Raw genomic sequence first — 15,727 nt, forward strand, 5'->3', positions numbered from 1 at the left:
TGGTTAAAAATCTTTGCATTACTATAACATCAAATATGCGTATATATACATTATTGCAATATACTTAACTCATCCATAGACTATGTTCACAAGTTATTGCAACAATATAACGTATAAATTTCAGCATAATCATGACATTTGAACTAAGTATATTGGCGTAGCTAGAGTTTACATGTGAGTACATATCTAAAAAAATCATGCTGCTTATCAAGATTGAATTTACACATTATTTAAAGCATGAGTATGTGAATAGAATCTACACATTGAGATAAGGCAATAAATACATGAATCTTCTCTAAAACTATATATGAAAAAATGGTATTTAAACACATATTTATAGATCATCGATCGTATAAGAATATATCATGAATTAAGTGCTATGTCTGGGATGTCATCAACAATTCAATGATTTTTTTTTAGATTCTATGCATAAAGGTATGATCCTAAAACAATATATAGAGTTTTTGTTCATGTTTCGAAACGTTCTCTAATTTTGATTTTAAACAAGTTGTATGCATTTCATGCCCAAAAAATGATAGGAGAAGACTTCATTAAGTAACAAATGTGGCTAACAAAAATTCTTACAATTTCTAAAAGGAAACCCATCACAAGCGAAAACATATTCTTTTATTGATTCTATACATATTCATGATTTAAAGATAAAATAAACAAAATTGTCTATCATAGTTTATTCATGCAAATCCCCTCCTCTTCAAACTAAAAGATCTTGGATTCGAGTCTCTGTATATAAATTGTATGTGAATTTGCTTCCAAAAAAAAAAAAAAAACGAAAACTCATGCGTTTAAGTGTCTTATTCTATTTTATAAATATTTTTCAAAAATACAAAAGAATCAAAAGATTAAATTTATACATCAAAATATCCGGTTAGTTGAGTTCCACATAGAGTTGACCCAATTAATTGTATTTAAAAGCAGGTCGACAAATAAGTCATTCTAAGCATAACCAAGTCACATTAAATTTACTAGGCCTGGTAGCTAACTAGGCCCAATTGGCCAACGTTCAAACATTTTTAAAAGTTCATCTCTAACACTTTAAAAATCAAAGTCAGCATACAACTTCACTTAGGCTTCGTTTGGGACGACTTTTTTATTGCTTTCTAAAACGAAATTTTAGTACAAAACTTTTTAATTTTGTACTACAACTCCATTTTAAAAAGCAATAAAAAAGCCGTCCCAAACGAAGCCTTAATTAAACATAACTTCTTAATGCACGTTTTCTATGTAAATTTTCTTGTAACATTATACATTGCCTTTAACTTATAATTAAGGGGCATGAGCCAAACACATGAAAGCATTTTACTAAAATCTCACATCTTATGCCATCTCATGAAATCTTTAATTTCTTGTTCATGATTACCTCTGTATTATTTTACCATTCTTATTAATAAACTTATTATATTATATACAAATTTTAATTCAACAAATTAAATGCTATAGAAACTGCAAGTTAAAAGTCATAAAGAGCATTTCACGTGATGAGTTTGGCTCTATTACATATTTATTTTGAATGTCATTTCATCCCTTTGCTCCACCTCCTGGGTATAAAGAAAATAAGCTGCACAACAACAAAAAACAGCCAAGGAAAAAAAAGCTTCCATAGAGACAATAAAGGGGAAGAGACGAATGTCTAAATGCACAGTCTGTTTACAACTCACTAACATAAGCCAAGAATCAGGCACAAGCAGCAAAAAACAGAAAGAGCAAGTATCATTTCATATTGCGTATGCTGAGTGCTATTCACAAGCCAGCTTGGTATCAAAACTACTCAGGCAAATAGCAAAAGCCTGGAAGGCAGAAAGCGGATACCGATAGTCCATTGTGAACATATCCTTTGCAACCTTACCAAATTGCAAAATGATCTTGTCATGATCTGATTGAGTTGGTTGAGCTGGTGTTGGAGCTCCAGCAGCAGGCTGATTGGAAGCAATGAGCTGGAAGTTCTTCACCGAAGCAACAGTGACACGTCCTCGAAAGTTAAGGCACCAGCACTGCAATTGTTCATGCCATCTCGGTGCCTTGTTGCGCAGCACTAATGGAGGCTCCTTGATCTCTTCACTATTAGTATCAGCCTGGATTGCTCCGCTGATATCAGAGAAGCGAGAACTACTGAAGTCCATAGAACGATCCATGACGGAAGACTGTGAAAATGACATGCTCCGAAAAGAATCCCCGAGATAGCGAGGAATTATGTGTTCGGGTTGACCAGGAACAATACCACCAATATCAAGGGCAGAAGCAGGTATTGAGTGCAAGATGCAATGCATGCGGCGAGGGCCTCGAGTGCCAAGTACATTCAGTTCATATGAGACCTGGGCTATGTTGTAGCTGCCAGTTGGTACTTTAGGTGAGACTTTCTTGGAGTAAAATCTGCGGCTTGTTGTCCCAGGATGGCATAGAGAGGCAGCATTATAAGGTGGCTGTGTATCACATACTATAAACTTCGTACCCAGAAAGTTTGATCTATGAATATAGGGGAAAAATCATCAGATGAAATAAAGAAAAAAAATTTATGCTGTATGTGCAGCAGATAGCAAGACTAAAGCATTCAGGATCAATCAATTACCTCAGCTTGCCAATGTAGGTGTTGCTTGACCTTGAGATGTTTTCGGGGTCCATTGAAATTACATATTCAGTGTAGGTTGTGCGTCGACTTCTTTTTGCTGACAGGAGAAACTTCCCATTCTCAACAAGTACAGCTACAAAAGTTGTGAAGATCGAGTTATCTATCATTATAGAAAGTGACGTAATGAAACTTGGATGACAAGGAACTCCATCATTGCAGGATTCATACAGTAAACAGAAATGGAATAAAGCATATGATGCAAGTTGATATGGTCAATTGAATGGTAATCTTGCAACAACGATATCAGGAACATTGTCCTAAATTTAGTACCTGATTGATTATTCACGAGAAAAAGTTGGAAGTGAAAAGAAAAGAATAAGTGAACTGGTTTTATTTAATTACTTCTACATTTGAGTGCTGATGCACAAACACATGCACAAATGCAATATGAAGACCTTGAATGTGGGCAGGCTTTCACACCAAAGAGATTGTTAGCCCCATGAGCCTTGGAGTAGGCCTATTGGATTTTGATGATAACAAAACACATGTTTGATGTATCTAATTTCTTCATTTTCGTGTTTCATGTCTTCACAGGTGATTGAGCTAAATCACAAAAGAAGTTTCTCAAGATGGTTTGAAGATGGGATTTGGAGTATTAATATCCATGTAAATACTTACAATAACTTAATCATAATAAATGCGCTTACAAATAAAATGAATTCATGCGTAAGTCATTCACATTATCATGCATTAGCAACTTTATTTTTACCTTCATTTGAAACTATATATGCTCTCTTGCTCATTTTATGTTTTGTATTCTATTTATGGTATGCTTTATAATCGATGTGTAATTTTATTACACTCAAAGCCTTATACTCTAGCATGCTTTATGATGTATATTCAAAAATCATGCCTTGCAATATCTTAAAAGAGAAGGAAAACTTTCCAATGTATAAATCACTTTACATATATAACTCATTGGCTAATGTCATATTATACATTAATTAATTTTCTCCTTGCATAATTACCTAGCTAACCTCTCTTTTTCTCATGTTTTAGCCAAATTCTTCATGGTGCATGTAGATTAGGAAACTTCCAAATGCATGTGGCCGGCCCCCATATCTACTTTCTTATAAGTTCAAGTGCTTAATTTTTGGGGCACACTTGATTACCTAATTAATTCAAATTAAAATCTGAGTTAATTTGATTAAGTCAAAGCCATCAATTTGAATTATTTCCTAATTATTTTTCCCCGCAAATTCCCTTGAATGCATTAGATTAAAACAATTTCATTTTCAATTCAGCCCTATTCTTATATGGTGGCTGAATTTTTCATGCTCTCCTCTCCTCTAGGAAAATTGCCACCATCTCCTCTACATCTCTATGTATTCCCTTCCAGTAAAGCTCGGCAGCTAATCTCCTGTAGGTCTTCTGCACCCCTGAATGACACCCAATTGTGCTTCCATGAAATTCCTGAAGTTTGTAATGTGGATCAAAGTATGAGGCATCATAAATCTCACCTGATATAGCAATCTGTCTCCCTCCAATGTGTACCCTAGGTGGCTACCCTCTTCTTTTAGTAAATCCAACCCGATCCTTCCCAAATCTTCATCTCTAGCACTTTCTTTTTTGATGACCTCCCAGTCAAGCATCAAAGGAACGATAGTGCCACTGTCTGCAGCTCCACCATACATCTAGTCAAGGCATGTGCCGCCTTATTCTCCACCCCTAGTCTATACTGAATCTCAAAATCGTACCCCAGCAACTTGGACAGCTACCTTTGATGCCCCTTATCACCATCCGCTATTCCAGCAGGTATTTCAAGCTCTGCTGATCTATCCTGAAAATAAAATGCCTCCCAAGTAGGTAGGGTAGTCACTTATGGATGGCCAAAACAATGACCATTAATTATCTCTCAAAAACTGACTTCAGCTTGGCTCAAAGAGTCAATACCTGGCTGAAATAGACAATGGGCTTAAGACTCTACATAAGCACTACACCCAACCCGTACCCAGACGCATGTCTCCACAATGAAGGTCTAAATGAAATATGGTAAAGCTAGGACCGGCATCGTAGTCATCTCCTTCTTCAAGCTCTCAAATGTTGATGTGGCCGCCTACCCCATAGGAACCCGTCCTTCTTTAACTGCTCAGTGAGTGGTCATGCTATTCTACTGTACCCCTTTACAAACCTCTTGTAGTAAACTATCAGTCATAGAAATCCCTTTAACTCCTTCAAATTTTTCGGCATTGGTCACTTTAGCATTGCCTCAATTTTGGACTGATCTGCTGCCACCCCTTCTTTTGATACAGTATAGCCCAAATACTCTACACTGACTTGTGTGAAGTAGCAGTTCTTCAAGTTGGCCCTCAGCTGGTGCTCCTACAGTACCTTTAAAACCCTTTTCAAATGCTCTTAGTACTCCTCTGTCATGCTATAGACCAGGATGTCGTCAAAGAATACAATACAAATCGTCTGAGATAAGGTTTGAAAACCTTAATCATAAGGGCCTAAAAAGTGGCGGGAGCATTGGTGAGGCCAAAAGGCATCACCAGGAACTCATACTGTCCTTCATGAGTTCTAAAGGTTGTCTTAAGAACATCCTCCTTCATCCGGATCTAATGGTAATCTGAGTTCAAGTTTATCATGCTGAAGATCACTGATCCACTCAATTCATCTAACAGCTCGTTAATGACTGGTATAAGAAAGTAAGAAACTTGTCAAGCATAGTTTCCTTATTGAGTGCTCTGTAGTACACACAAAAACGCCAGCTGCCATCCTTCTTTTTGCACCAATAGAACTGGACTAGATAAGGGACTGATGCTGGGTCTCATGATTTATGCCTCCAGCATCTCTCTAATCAACTTTTCGATTTCATCCTTATAGAACTGAGGGTAGTGATAACGTCGTACACTGATGGGTGACACTCTCTCCCTCAACATGATAGCATGCTCCTGCTCCCTCTGAGGTGGCTGAAACACCTCTTGGAACTACTGAATCAATGGCTAAATGGAGAGGGATATGTCCCCTCCCTCCTCTAATCTCGCTCCCTCCAAACTGTGCAACTCCACCAAATACCCTCCACCAGCAAACTAAATATCCCTCACCATCGTTTTATGAGAAACCAGGGATTTGGAAAGCCCCGCATCTCCCTTAATCACCACCTTCCTTCAATCTACCATCAACTCCATCGTGAGTGCTCCCCAATTTACTTTGGTATCTCCCAAAGTTCAAAGACATTTCATCCCCAGGATCACATCTATACTCCCAAGTTCTAGTGGAAGAAAATCTTCCATCACCTGAATCTCCTGGATCGTCAGTCGCACTCCTTTGCAAATCCCCTGGCCTTTCTCCACCTTCCCCATACCCATCATCACCCCGTAATAGCCAGTATCCACCAATCTCACTCCTAGTTGGTCGACGACCTAGGTGGAAATAAAATTGTTAGTAACCCCATTATCAATCAGCACCACCACCTCCATGTCCACTATCTCCCCCTTCACCTTCATGGTATGATTCGTAGTGAATCCTACCACTGAGTTCAGAGAAACCTCAACCAGATCCAAATGTAGCTTCTCCTCCATCTCATCCTCTATCTCCTCCTCACCTCCCTCAGTTTCGTCGTCATCACAGAAGGTGAGAACCTGATAAGTTCGTCCTTGCACAGATGCCATGGCATGTACTTTTTATCGCACCGAAAACATAACCCCTTAGCCCTCTTCTCATGCATCTCTTTCTCTGTCAGCCGCTTGAAATTCCCCCATCTTCCTCCTCCTCTTGTCTTCTCCTTGGTTGCCTCTCGACTCCCCCCTGTTGCAGGACCTTTAGGTGCTAGATGGGTGGTCGTCATCCTGTAAGCCCCCCTGTGCTGCTACTCCTGGCTCCCCTCTCCAGATTCCCTAGATTTTCCATCAGTTGGGCCAACTTCATGGCCTCCCCCAATTCACGGGGCATCAGGACCTTCACTGCTGATTGGATCTCCGCCTTCAATCCTTTCACAAAATTTTCCTCCAATGCTGTATCTGAGAGTCGCTTGACCCTACTAGCTAGGTGCTCAAATCGCTCCCGGTAATCTGCTACTAATCCCTCCTGTGTCAGAGCAAATAACTACTCATAGAAATCTTCTTCCCAGTTGGTTTGAAAATATTCTATTATGCAATCCTTGAATTCCCTCCAGTTCCTGATAGGCCTCCTCTGGTTTCCCCACTGATACCACGACAGGGCTTTTCCTTCCAAGCACAAGCCCGTTGCTGTTAGCTTCTCCTCCTCCGTTAGCCCATTGACGACGAAGTATCGCTACACCTTATAAATCCACCCATAAGCATCTTCTCATTCAAATATGGGCATCTTCAACTTCCTCACTTTCTGGTTGCCACCATTCCCCCTTATTTCCATAGTTTCCCCTCTCCCAAGTGCTAAGCCCACCCCATGTTTCCCGGTCTTCCCTTGCCCTGCCATAGCCCAAACCCCCTTCGAAATCCCCCTTTCTTTCTTCAAAATCAACACCTCAGCGGCCATAGTATCCCTCCTGACATTTCCCATATCCACCTCCTCTTGCCTCCTTCTGGACAGGCTCCCTTCATCTTCCATGATCTCCACCTCATCTTCTTCCCTAAGAATCTAAGAATTCTTAATTTTTCCTTCCATCCCTTTTGCCACTGAAGCCGCCGTTTGATTTTGAATTTCCAATATTTTCTTCATCATATCTCGGAGATAAGCAACTTATCCCTCCATGGAAGAAATCCTTTCATCCACCGTTGTTTTGATTTGATTCATCTCCCCTTCAAGCCTTTCCTCCAAGGCATCCACTTTTTGGCCACCATCATAATCCGGCCAAAAAAGTTGTTGTTTTTTTACTCCAAAATCCTGAATTTGTCGAAAACAACCCTCTACCGGTCCCAAGACTTGCTCTGATACCAATTTTATAGGAAATATTTGAGTTCGCAAGTAACCCTAAAGGAAATATTTGAGTTCGCAAGTAACCCTAAAGGAAATACTTGAGTTCGCAAGCAAACCTATCACTAATTGAAAATTATTTGGAGAAAGACATTTGAAATTGTAATAGTCTACTTGATTCAAGATCTTTGGTATTCTTGCATAAACTTTACCTATCATTGGATCAACTCCTAAAAAATTTTATATTTTATATGAAGTTTATGCTATCTCTCATCTTATATATTTGTCTCATACAAAAAACAATTTCATTAAATTAAAATATATTTTGTATAATCACAAGTTGGGTTGTTAACTAGTTTTGATTTTTTAAGTGCTAGTTTTTGTAACTAGTTTTCATCACTTTGGTGCCTTCACTTCAAATATGTTTGTATGATTTTTTTGCTATAGCATTCTCATCATATTAATATTTTAAATTATATTTTTCAGATTTTATAAAAAAAATCAAAAAGATACTCTATTGGTAGTTGATTTGGTGAAAACTAAATTATCTAGTTTACAACCCCTATTTTTCACCTTGTTTTGATTTGTCTTGTGAAATTTTTGATATTTGAATTTGTGTAATTGAAAATAATATTTTCCTCATTTGATTTATTGTAACTATCATTCAACTTTGTTTTCATAAGTAACAAAAATAAAATATTTTCATTATAGACATATTTCCAACATAAACTTGTTTGTGACTCATCCTTAGGCATATTGGATTTGTTGTGAAACATTATCTATAAGTTTTGATTGGATCACCTTTGGACAAATTTGAATATTAGTATATCTGAAATTTGTAGTGATTATTATCATATTATTCCAGATTTTTAAAATTATAAAATAACTCACTTTGCATACAATTTTAAGTGAGACTAGTTGCCTTTGACATGTGTGTTTTTAACTAATCTTGTCATATCTTTCAAGTTAATTTGAGTGGAACTTTTTGAGAATATTGAAGTGATTAGTTTCTATCTTTATTACAATTTTATCATATTAAAATCCAGCAAAACATATTTTACAAAAGAGCACCTTTTCATAATTATTCATATCACATCTTTGCTTAATATAGCTAGTCTTTTGAAAATTGAATTGTAACTTGGTTGCTTGGGTTTTAACTTTGCAAAATCATATATAAATATTTGCATACCACATTTCACTCTTGCATACATAAAAATCAATGAGCAAGCACATTTGTTTACTGGTGATTAATCTTTATTGTGCAGGATTTGTGAGAGCTATATAATTTATTCTTTGTGAGAGCTACAAGTATCAAGCTATGACTTGACTAATTTTCTTTGTTTTTGTTTGTACAATCGTTGTGAGGTTCTCACCGTTGTGTGAGATAGTTTCTTCCTGGTGTTAAGAAGATACTGCTGTTGTAACCTTTTTGGTTGTTACTTGAATCCTAATCTAGGGTTGGAGTAGGCGTGGGCATAGGACAGTGGGGGGCCGAACCACGTAAAAATCTGTGTTCTTTTCTCCTTTTGCACTCTCTTGTGATTTATTATGTTGAATAACTGCCACATTCACATCACTAAATTTTCTACAAAATAAAATTAAATCATTTTTAAATTACCTCACTTTGATTTACAATCCAATTCACCCTCGCTCTTCCTCCTGGGTTACCATAGTGTTTCTCAAAGATAACTTCTGCGCTGCAAAGTGGACACTATTTGATTGGCAAGTGAAGTGGAAAGTTACTTCTTCCCTCAAAAGTGTCTAGTAAAACTCTTAGTTATTTGACTTCAAATTAATATGCCTCAAAGTCACACTTTAGGACAAATGTGATAGTCTAGCCTTAATAGAAAGGGGAGAATTTCAAAATCTTGGAAGCTGACATTCAATTCAACATCCAAAAAATGGGTAAAGTCGCTTCTCTCACTTGCAGTTAGCCAAACAGGTCCTTTCAGCAAGGAAATTTTCATAATGTAAATAGCTAGGGAACTAAATTGTGTTCATTCCATGAACTAATAATAAACAGATTAGAGAGATTAATGAAATCAAGGATCCTAGATTAAGCATCATAAATCGTGATTGGACAATGTTGGTAGTTTCTTCTTTGAGGTCAGCTTGACAATCCTTAAGATTACAAGCTAGCTGCCCAAGGTGGCAATCCGTGATACTTGGTCAGTAACCCCTATAAGAATTTGGGTCAGATAAATGCTGGCAAGATTTTGAGTATCTTATATTTTCATAGATGTAGAGATACAAACATGATCAAACATATTTTGTCGACTATTGCTAAGTAATCATGATATAATTACTAGCTTTCATGGTTAGAGTTAGCTAGCATAATCTAGAATTCTGCTAAATAAGTAGGAGCCGATGGTCTTTAATGAAATACACAAAATTCAAATAAATCATCCTCTCTTCACGGTAATAGAGCTCTAAAAAGAAAGGTTTATTATCTCCTACTATCAGAAATTGAAGCCTTTGCTTTCTTTCCAGCAGCCTCAAGGCAAATCATAGCTAGCTTCTGTTAATTGTCTTCACCGCAGGCATCACTCAGCAAGGCGATACATAATCTAAGCTGCTGACTCCACCACTTGACTCCACCACAGTTACCTTCCGCCTGTTGCATTATTGGCCCCATGCTAAACAAAGACGATCTCAATTTTGCCAGATAAGATGTGGAAGATTCCTTAATTATCACATGGCTATGAAATCAAGGATGTTTGAAGTTAGTGGAATCTCCATGTCCCTAATTACATTCGAAGATATATGGAGAAGAAAACATATTCCAAAGAGTACAATGCCACCATAGTCTGAATTTAAGACCAAAATTCACATCACTAAAAATAGCACTCTTTCAATTAACGAATATTATAGCATAATAAAAAATATGTAGGTCAAACTCGTCTAGTACGAATATATCAAAATAACATGCAACGATGATGTTGTAATGACAAAAAATTTTGTAAAAGAAAATTCAATAAATTCCCAGCTGGACTAAATGTTGAATATTACCAATTACACATCCACTAAAATGAAATAGTTTTAAAAACCTAATTGAAATTTTCTCCACTATTAGAAGTTAAGAAGGAAGATCGAATGCTATGTTAGAAACTCCACCTGCTAGCATAAGAAATATCGAGATATAAAAACTCATACCAGAGTCACTATGGTCCAATAATTGAGAATGTATATTTTGCCATTATTGTAAAAAGTCAAGGAATACAAAAAATATATGCTTAAAACTCCAAGGGAAACCTTAATACAAAAAAGTAAGTTTCCATACCAAAACAAGTCCAAACATCATCAAGCCAATCTTACTCCTATGGAAGAAAACATAGACAAAAATATGGAAGGACTATAGAAAAAAGGAAAAAAGAAACTCTGCACGTTATATCATTTGATAAATTAAAGGATATGTGCTTTGCGGCTCAATAGGATGAGCATTTGATTTTATACCTCTCATGTGCTTCTAAAAATAGTTCAGATGAAATTCCGATATTAAACTCAAGAACAACACGATTCTCTTCCAATATATCAACCCCATAAACCAAAAAAAAAACTTGATAGAGCCCCAGTCACTCTTATCAAGAAGGTATATAAAAAACTTATAACTTCACTTATTTTCATTTTTATTTCATGTACCTAAATTAACAATTAACCTATTATCTATTCAAAAATGAACATATGATCTAAATTGTACTGCAACATTTTTATCAAACCCATGCTAAACACATTTTTATCAAACTCATTAGGGTCAAAAAAACGATAGGGCATGCTAAAGAATGAGGACTATAATATATGGCATAAATAGTAATAAACACATGCTGCAACTTATATATATTTTTTAATTTAATTAATGACAGTGATATGTATCCAAATAAAATTTCCGTTCGGTTTTCCGATGTTGGCCATGCTGCAACTTATATTGTATTAAGGTTAGGTTCCATCATATTCATACAGGTCATCCATCTTTTAGCGTACAACAATCCATGTTTTCTATTTTATTGAATAAAATAAAACTTAAAGAGTTGCAATATGTAGTGTATCAAAATGCCAAACACAAACCGAGATGAATTTGGCAATCGGGAAAAAAGGTGACAAATGTTAGTTGTTGGTAAAGCACAAAGTGACAATTGATGAGGAACATCAAAAGTTGAGCAATAACGGGTAGTAGGCTTGGTCGTACTCTTTGATAGAGGGGAGCTAAGAAAAATTTGGTAGGCATTAAATGACAATCGACAGAGTAGGACGTGTTGGGCAATGAATGCCAGTGAAATTGGTCTTTCTAATGGTAGGAAGGGAGACCAAACCATCAGAAAAGATTTAGATAATGAATAGCAAGCATCAAATTTTATTCGTTAGTAGGCATTATGCAAGACTTAACATGGAACATCAAATTTTGGTCAACATCAATGCTCGCCATAAGCATAGTCTGGTATCAACCATCAACCAATGCTAAAACTCACAATTATTCATTCCACATCCAATTCAACACCATCTTAGTATGGTCTTACCATGATTCAATAATCCAATTAACATCAATATAACATTCAAGCATATAAGAAAAACTAGAATAGCAAGAGCAGAACTAGACGTCCCTTTAAGGTATCTAGAATTTCCAATAAAAGTTTGTCAATGATTTTGGCTAGGATTGTTGGTATACTTAAGCAACTTAATACAAAAGAAATGTCCAGTCAAACATGATTTGCTACCTTACCATCACTTTGAACAATTGATCCAAGATATCTAAAACGTGTACTCTTATTAATGACTTGATCGCCCAAAGTCACAATCCCTTCAGTAGGTCTATTACTACTAAAATTTTCATAGATAGTTATTTTAATTAGACATCCATCTTTTAGTGTAATACAATCCATATTTCCTATATTATTTCACTAAATAAAAATTAAAAAAGTTCAAGTGTGTTGTGTAGCAAAAGGTCAAAAACCCATATAATAATACCCTATCCCCCAAGTCACTCAAAAACATTAACGCCTCTTACCAAATCCACATTCATGTATAATATATCAATAATACTAATCAGGCCCTATGGTTTGTTACTTTTACAAACAATTGCTCATGCAAAACTTAGCTTTTACTAATGAAAAATAAATTTGATGTGAATACAATCATCACCATGTTCCATAAAATAATACCCAACTCGATAATAATAAGAAATGGATTAGATATGAAAATGGGACATAGTATTTCAATCAAACCACATCCCCGTATCATTAATGAAATAGGCATGAAAAAGGCCCAATCAATGAGTCCTCTTATGCTCATGCCCCATAACATAATAGGATCAAAAAAAAGAAAAAGTTCTCAACTCCTTGAGATCATTAAGTCCTTCATTTGAGAAGAAAATTCCAAAACTTTATTGAGTAGGAGCTACCTTTACAATCATATTCTAACTAAAAATCTTCTCAATTGAATTTTACCAAACAATACGATCATTAAAACCTAGGGGTATCAATAACTAGACCCCCGCCAACCCAACCAGCAAATTTGGGTTCATGTTGACCTATTTAATAAGCAGCTTGGGTTCGTGTCGTACATTCCGACCTATTTATTAAATGGATTTGGATCGGGCACTGGTTGACCCGCCAACCTAATTTTTACCCAAAATGATCCGTTTAATATTTCTTTCATTAAATTTTTTTTATTTGTGATATAATCTTCTTATTTTTAACCAATTCGTCTAAAATATATGGTTAGAAAGTTAATGAAATTCTTTTTAATTAAAATGGGTTATTGAGCAGGGTTTGGGTTGCAAGCTGGTCGGGTTAAGGTCCACCTCTTTTACATGTTTATTAAATAGGTTAGGTTTTGGTTGAATAAATTCATATCGGGTCAATTTCAGGTTGGACCCGAACCCGACTTGTTGACCCATTTTGACATCCCTATTGAAACCCTCAATGAATCTTTTTTCCCTGACAAAACACTCATTTCTTCTAATGAGAACCTTCTAGAGTGTTTCCTATAACTACCAAAACACTAAAATTGATCAAAAGCACAGAATTGCATCATCTTAGGATACTTCTCAACTTAAAAAGAATTTAAGTGGTATCATCTCAATACTAAAAGATTATATCTCACGTGATGTTACCTTTGCAAAAAATTAAAAATTTTACGACCAAAGGTTGCCTTCAAGGAAAGCCTTTGAATAAAGGCAACTTTGACTTTCTAAACATTGATTTCCCAACAAACCAATTGACCCACAATCTCAAGTAACCCAGAGACTTTCCTATAGATAAAAGTGTCGAACAACAATCCCAATAAAACCTATTTAATGAACCTAAACCATTACTACATGTAGAGTAAAAAAAAATGAGTTCAATATTAAACTACCATTTAAATATAAGCAACATCAATCACCATGCAATGAAGGTATAACCTATACCTTTGAAATTCAAAAACAACATGATATCAACCTTCCTATTGCTTTAAGAAAGGAAACACAAACATGCACCCAACATCTAATAGCCAATTTTAAACCTTTCTCATTGATATAAATGATATCAAAATTCCAAGAATTATACACAAAGAACTAAAAAAATTTATTAAAGAAATCAGAGCTCTAAAAGTAAAACCAAAGTTGGGAAATTGTAGAATTGACAAAAGAAAAGAAATTAATAGATGAAAGTGCATATAAACTATTAGACACAATGCAAATACGATGCTTGAGAAATAGTAAGTTTGGCTCAATGCAAAATGCTACACTGAGACCAATCCATTAATTATGGAGAAATTTGGAACCAATCACAAAGATAAAATTAGTCAGATACCTCTATCCCTATAATGCACCGACACTTCTCCTCAAAGAGGCGTGCAGTGTCCGACACCGTGTCCGACACGACAGTCCTCCGACACGTGTTGGACACGTCGAAAACGTGTCCGATTAAAAAAATATTAAAAACAAATTGGACACGCGTGTCCGACACACGTATCTTAAATATTTTTTAATTTTTTAAAAATATAGTTTCTTATATTTGGCGAGATTTAAACTATATTTCTTATTTCATATCCACAACACCAAATCAACGTCTGCATTTAATACTCATTCATCGAATATTCTCATTTTTATTTCTCTTTGGTAGTGAAGATATTTTCTTCTCCTCTCTTTTTGCACAATTACAAATCTTTCTCTTGTTGAACCAGAGTTGAAAGTAGTGATATTCAATGATGATGATATTGAAGGCCAAAAACAAACCTCTAAAGCTAATCCTAGTAGTTGAAGCTTAAATGCTTGATGTTGTAGTAAGTGATTATTTACTTATATTTTTGTGGTTGTACTAGATATTTTGTACTAAATATTTAATATTATAAGCTAGACAAGTTATCATGTCATTCATTTATTATTGTTTGATATTTTTAATATGATATTACATTAATATATATACACTATCTAAAAAAATGTATTGCCGTGTCCGCGACGTACCCGTGTCTTAAATTTTCAAAAAAAAGCTGTCCCGTGTCCGTGTCGTGTCGTGTCCGAGTCACCGTGTCTGTGCATCATAGCTCTATCCCCGGCAACTATACTCAATTGGTCCTAAAATTAATTAGATGTAGAAAATGCATTCCGACATGACAAACAAGAATACGTCTGTTTATAGGTCTTAATCAAGATTTTAATACTAAATATTTTTAAGGTTGAAAAAAATCTATATATTTGCAAAAACAAACCTAAAAGGAATGGTTAGAGATGTCAACAAAACTATGAAAGGAATGAACTTCAAGCTAATTCTCAAATATCACACTCTCTTCATAAGGAAATCTAACGAGGGCAAAATTGAGGGCAAAATTAATGTCATAGTGTATGTGGATAACATAATTATAACAAATGATAATCATGAAGAAATAGAGATGAGGAAAGTTTGACATAATTAAAATAAATGATAATCATTGAGAAATAAGGAAAATGCAAGTTTAACAATCCAAAAAAAATTAAAAAAAAAAAGATAAAGAAAGACTCAAAATGGTTACTTGGAATAAAGTGACTCACCTAAACGGTTGGATATTTATCTCCTAACAAAATATTTCCTAAATCTACTAAACAAAATAGATATGATGGGATGGATGTTCTAGCAAGTTCCAACTAATTACTACCACAAAATTAGAAAGGTAGGCGACAACATAGAAATTGAAAAAGGTAGATATTAAAGAATGATCAAGAATCTATATTTATATGGCCTAAACAAGACCAGACATTATATATGCCAAGGTTTTAAAAGGCGAAATCGGGAATCG

General features: G+C 35.4%; 1 protein-coding gene across 2 annotated transcripts in view; it reads right to left on the reverse strand.

Annotated features, from left to right (window-relative positions):
• Nucleotides 1–1,468: 1,468 nt before the first annotated feature.
• Nucleotides 1,469–15,727, reverse strand: part of LOC110116652 (tubby-like F-box protein 8) — a 29,232-nt gene continuing 14,973 nt past the window's right edge. For both annotated transcript variants that reach the window (XM_020850318.2, XM_020850317.1), the window contains exons 5-6: nucleotides 2,585–2,717; nucleotides 1,469–2,481 (exon numbers count right to left, since the gene is read on the reverse strand). In XM_020850318.2, coding sequence (XP_020705977.1) covers nucleotides 1,755–2,481; nucleotides 2,585–2,717 — 860 coding nt within the window. In that variant the 3' untranslated portion in view covers nucleotides 1,469–1,754. The remainder of the gene's footprint in view (nucleotides 2,482–2,584; nucleotides 2,718–15,727) is intronic.

The sequence above is a fragment of the Dendrobium catenatum genome, unplaced genomic scaffold (genome assembly GCF_001605985.2).
Source record: "Dendrobium catenatum unplaced genomic scaffold, ASM160598v2 fragScaff_scaffold_793, whole genome shotgun sequence".
NCBI lineage: Eukaryota > Viridiplantae > Streptophyta > Magnoliopsida > Asparagales > Orchidaceae > Dendrobium > Dendrobium catenatum.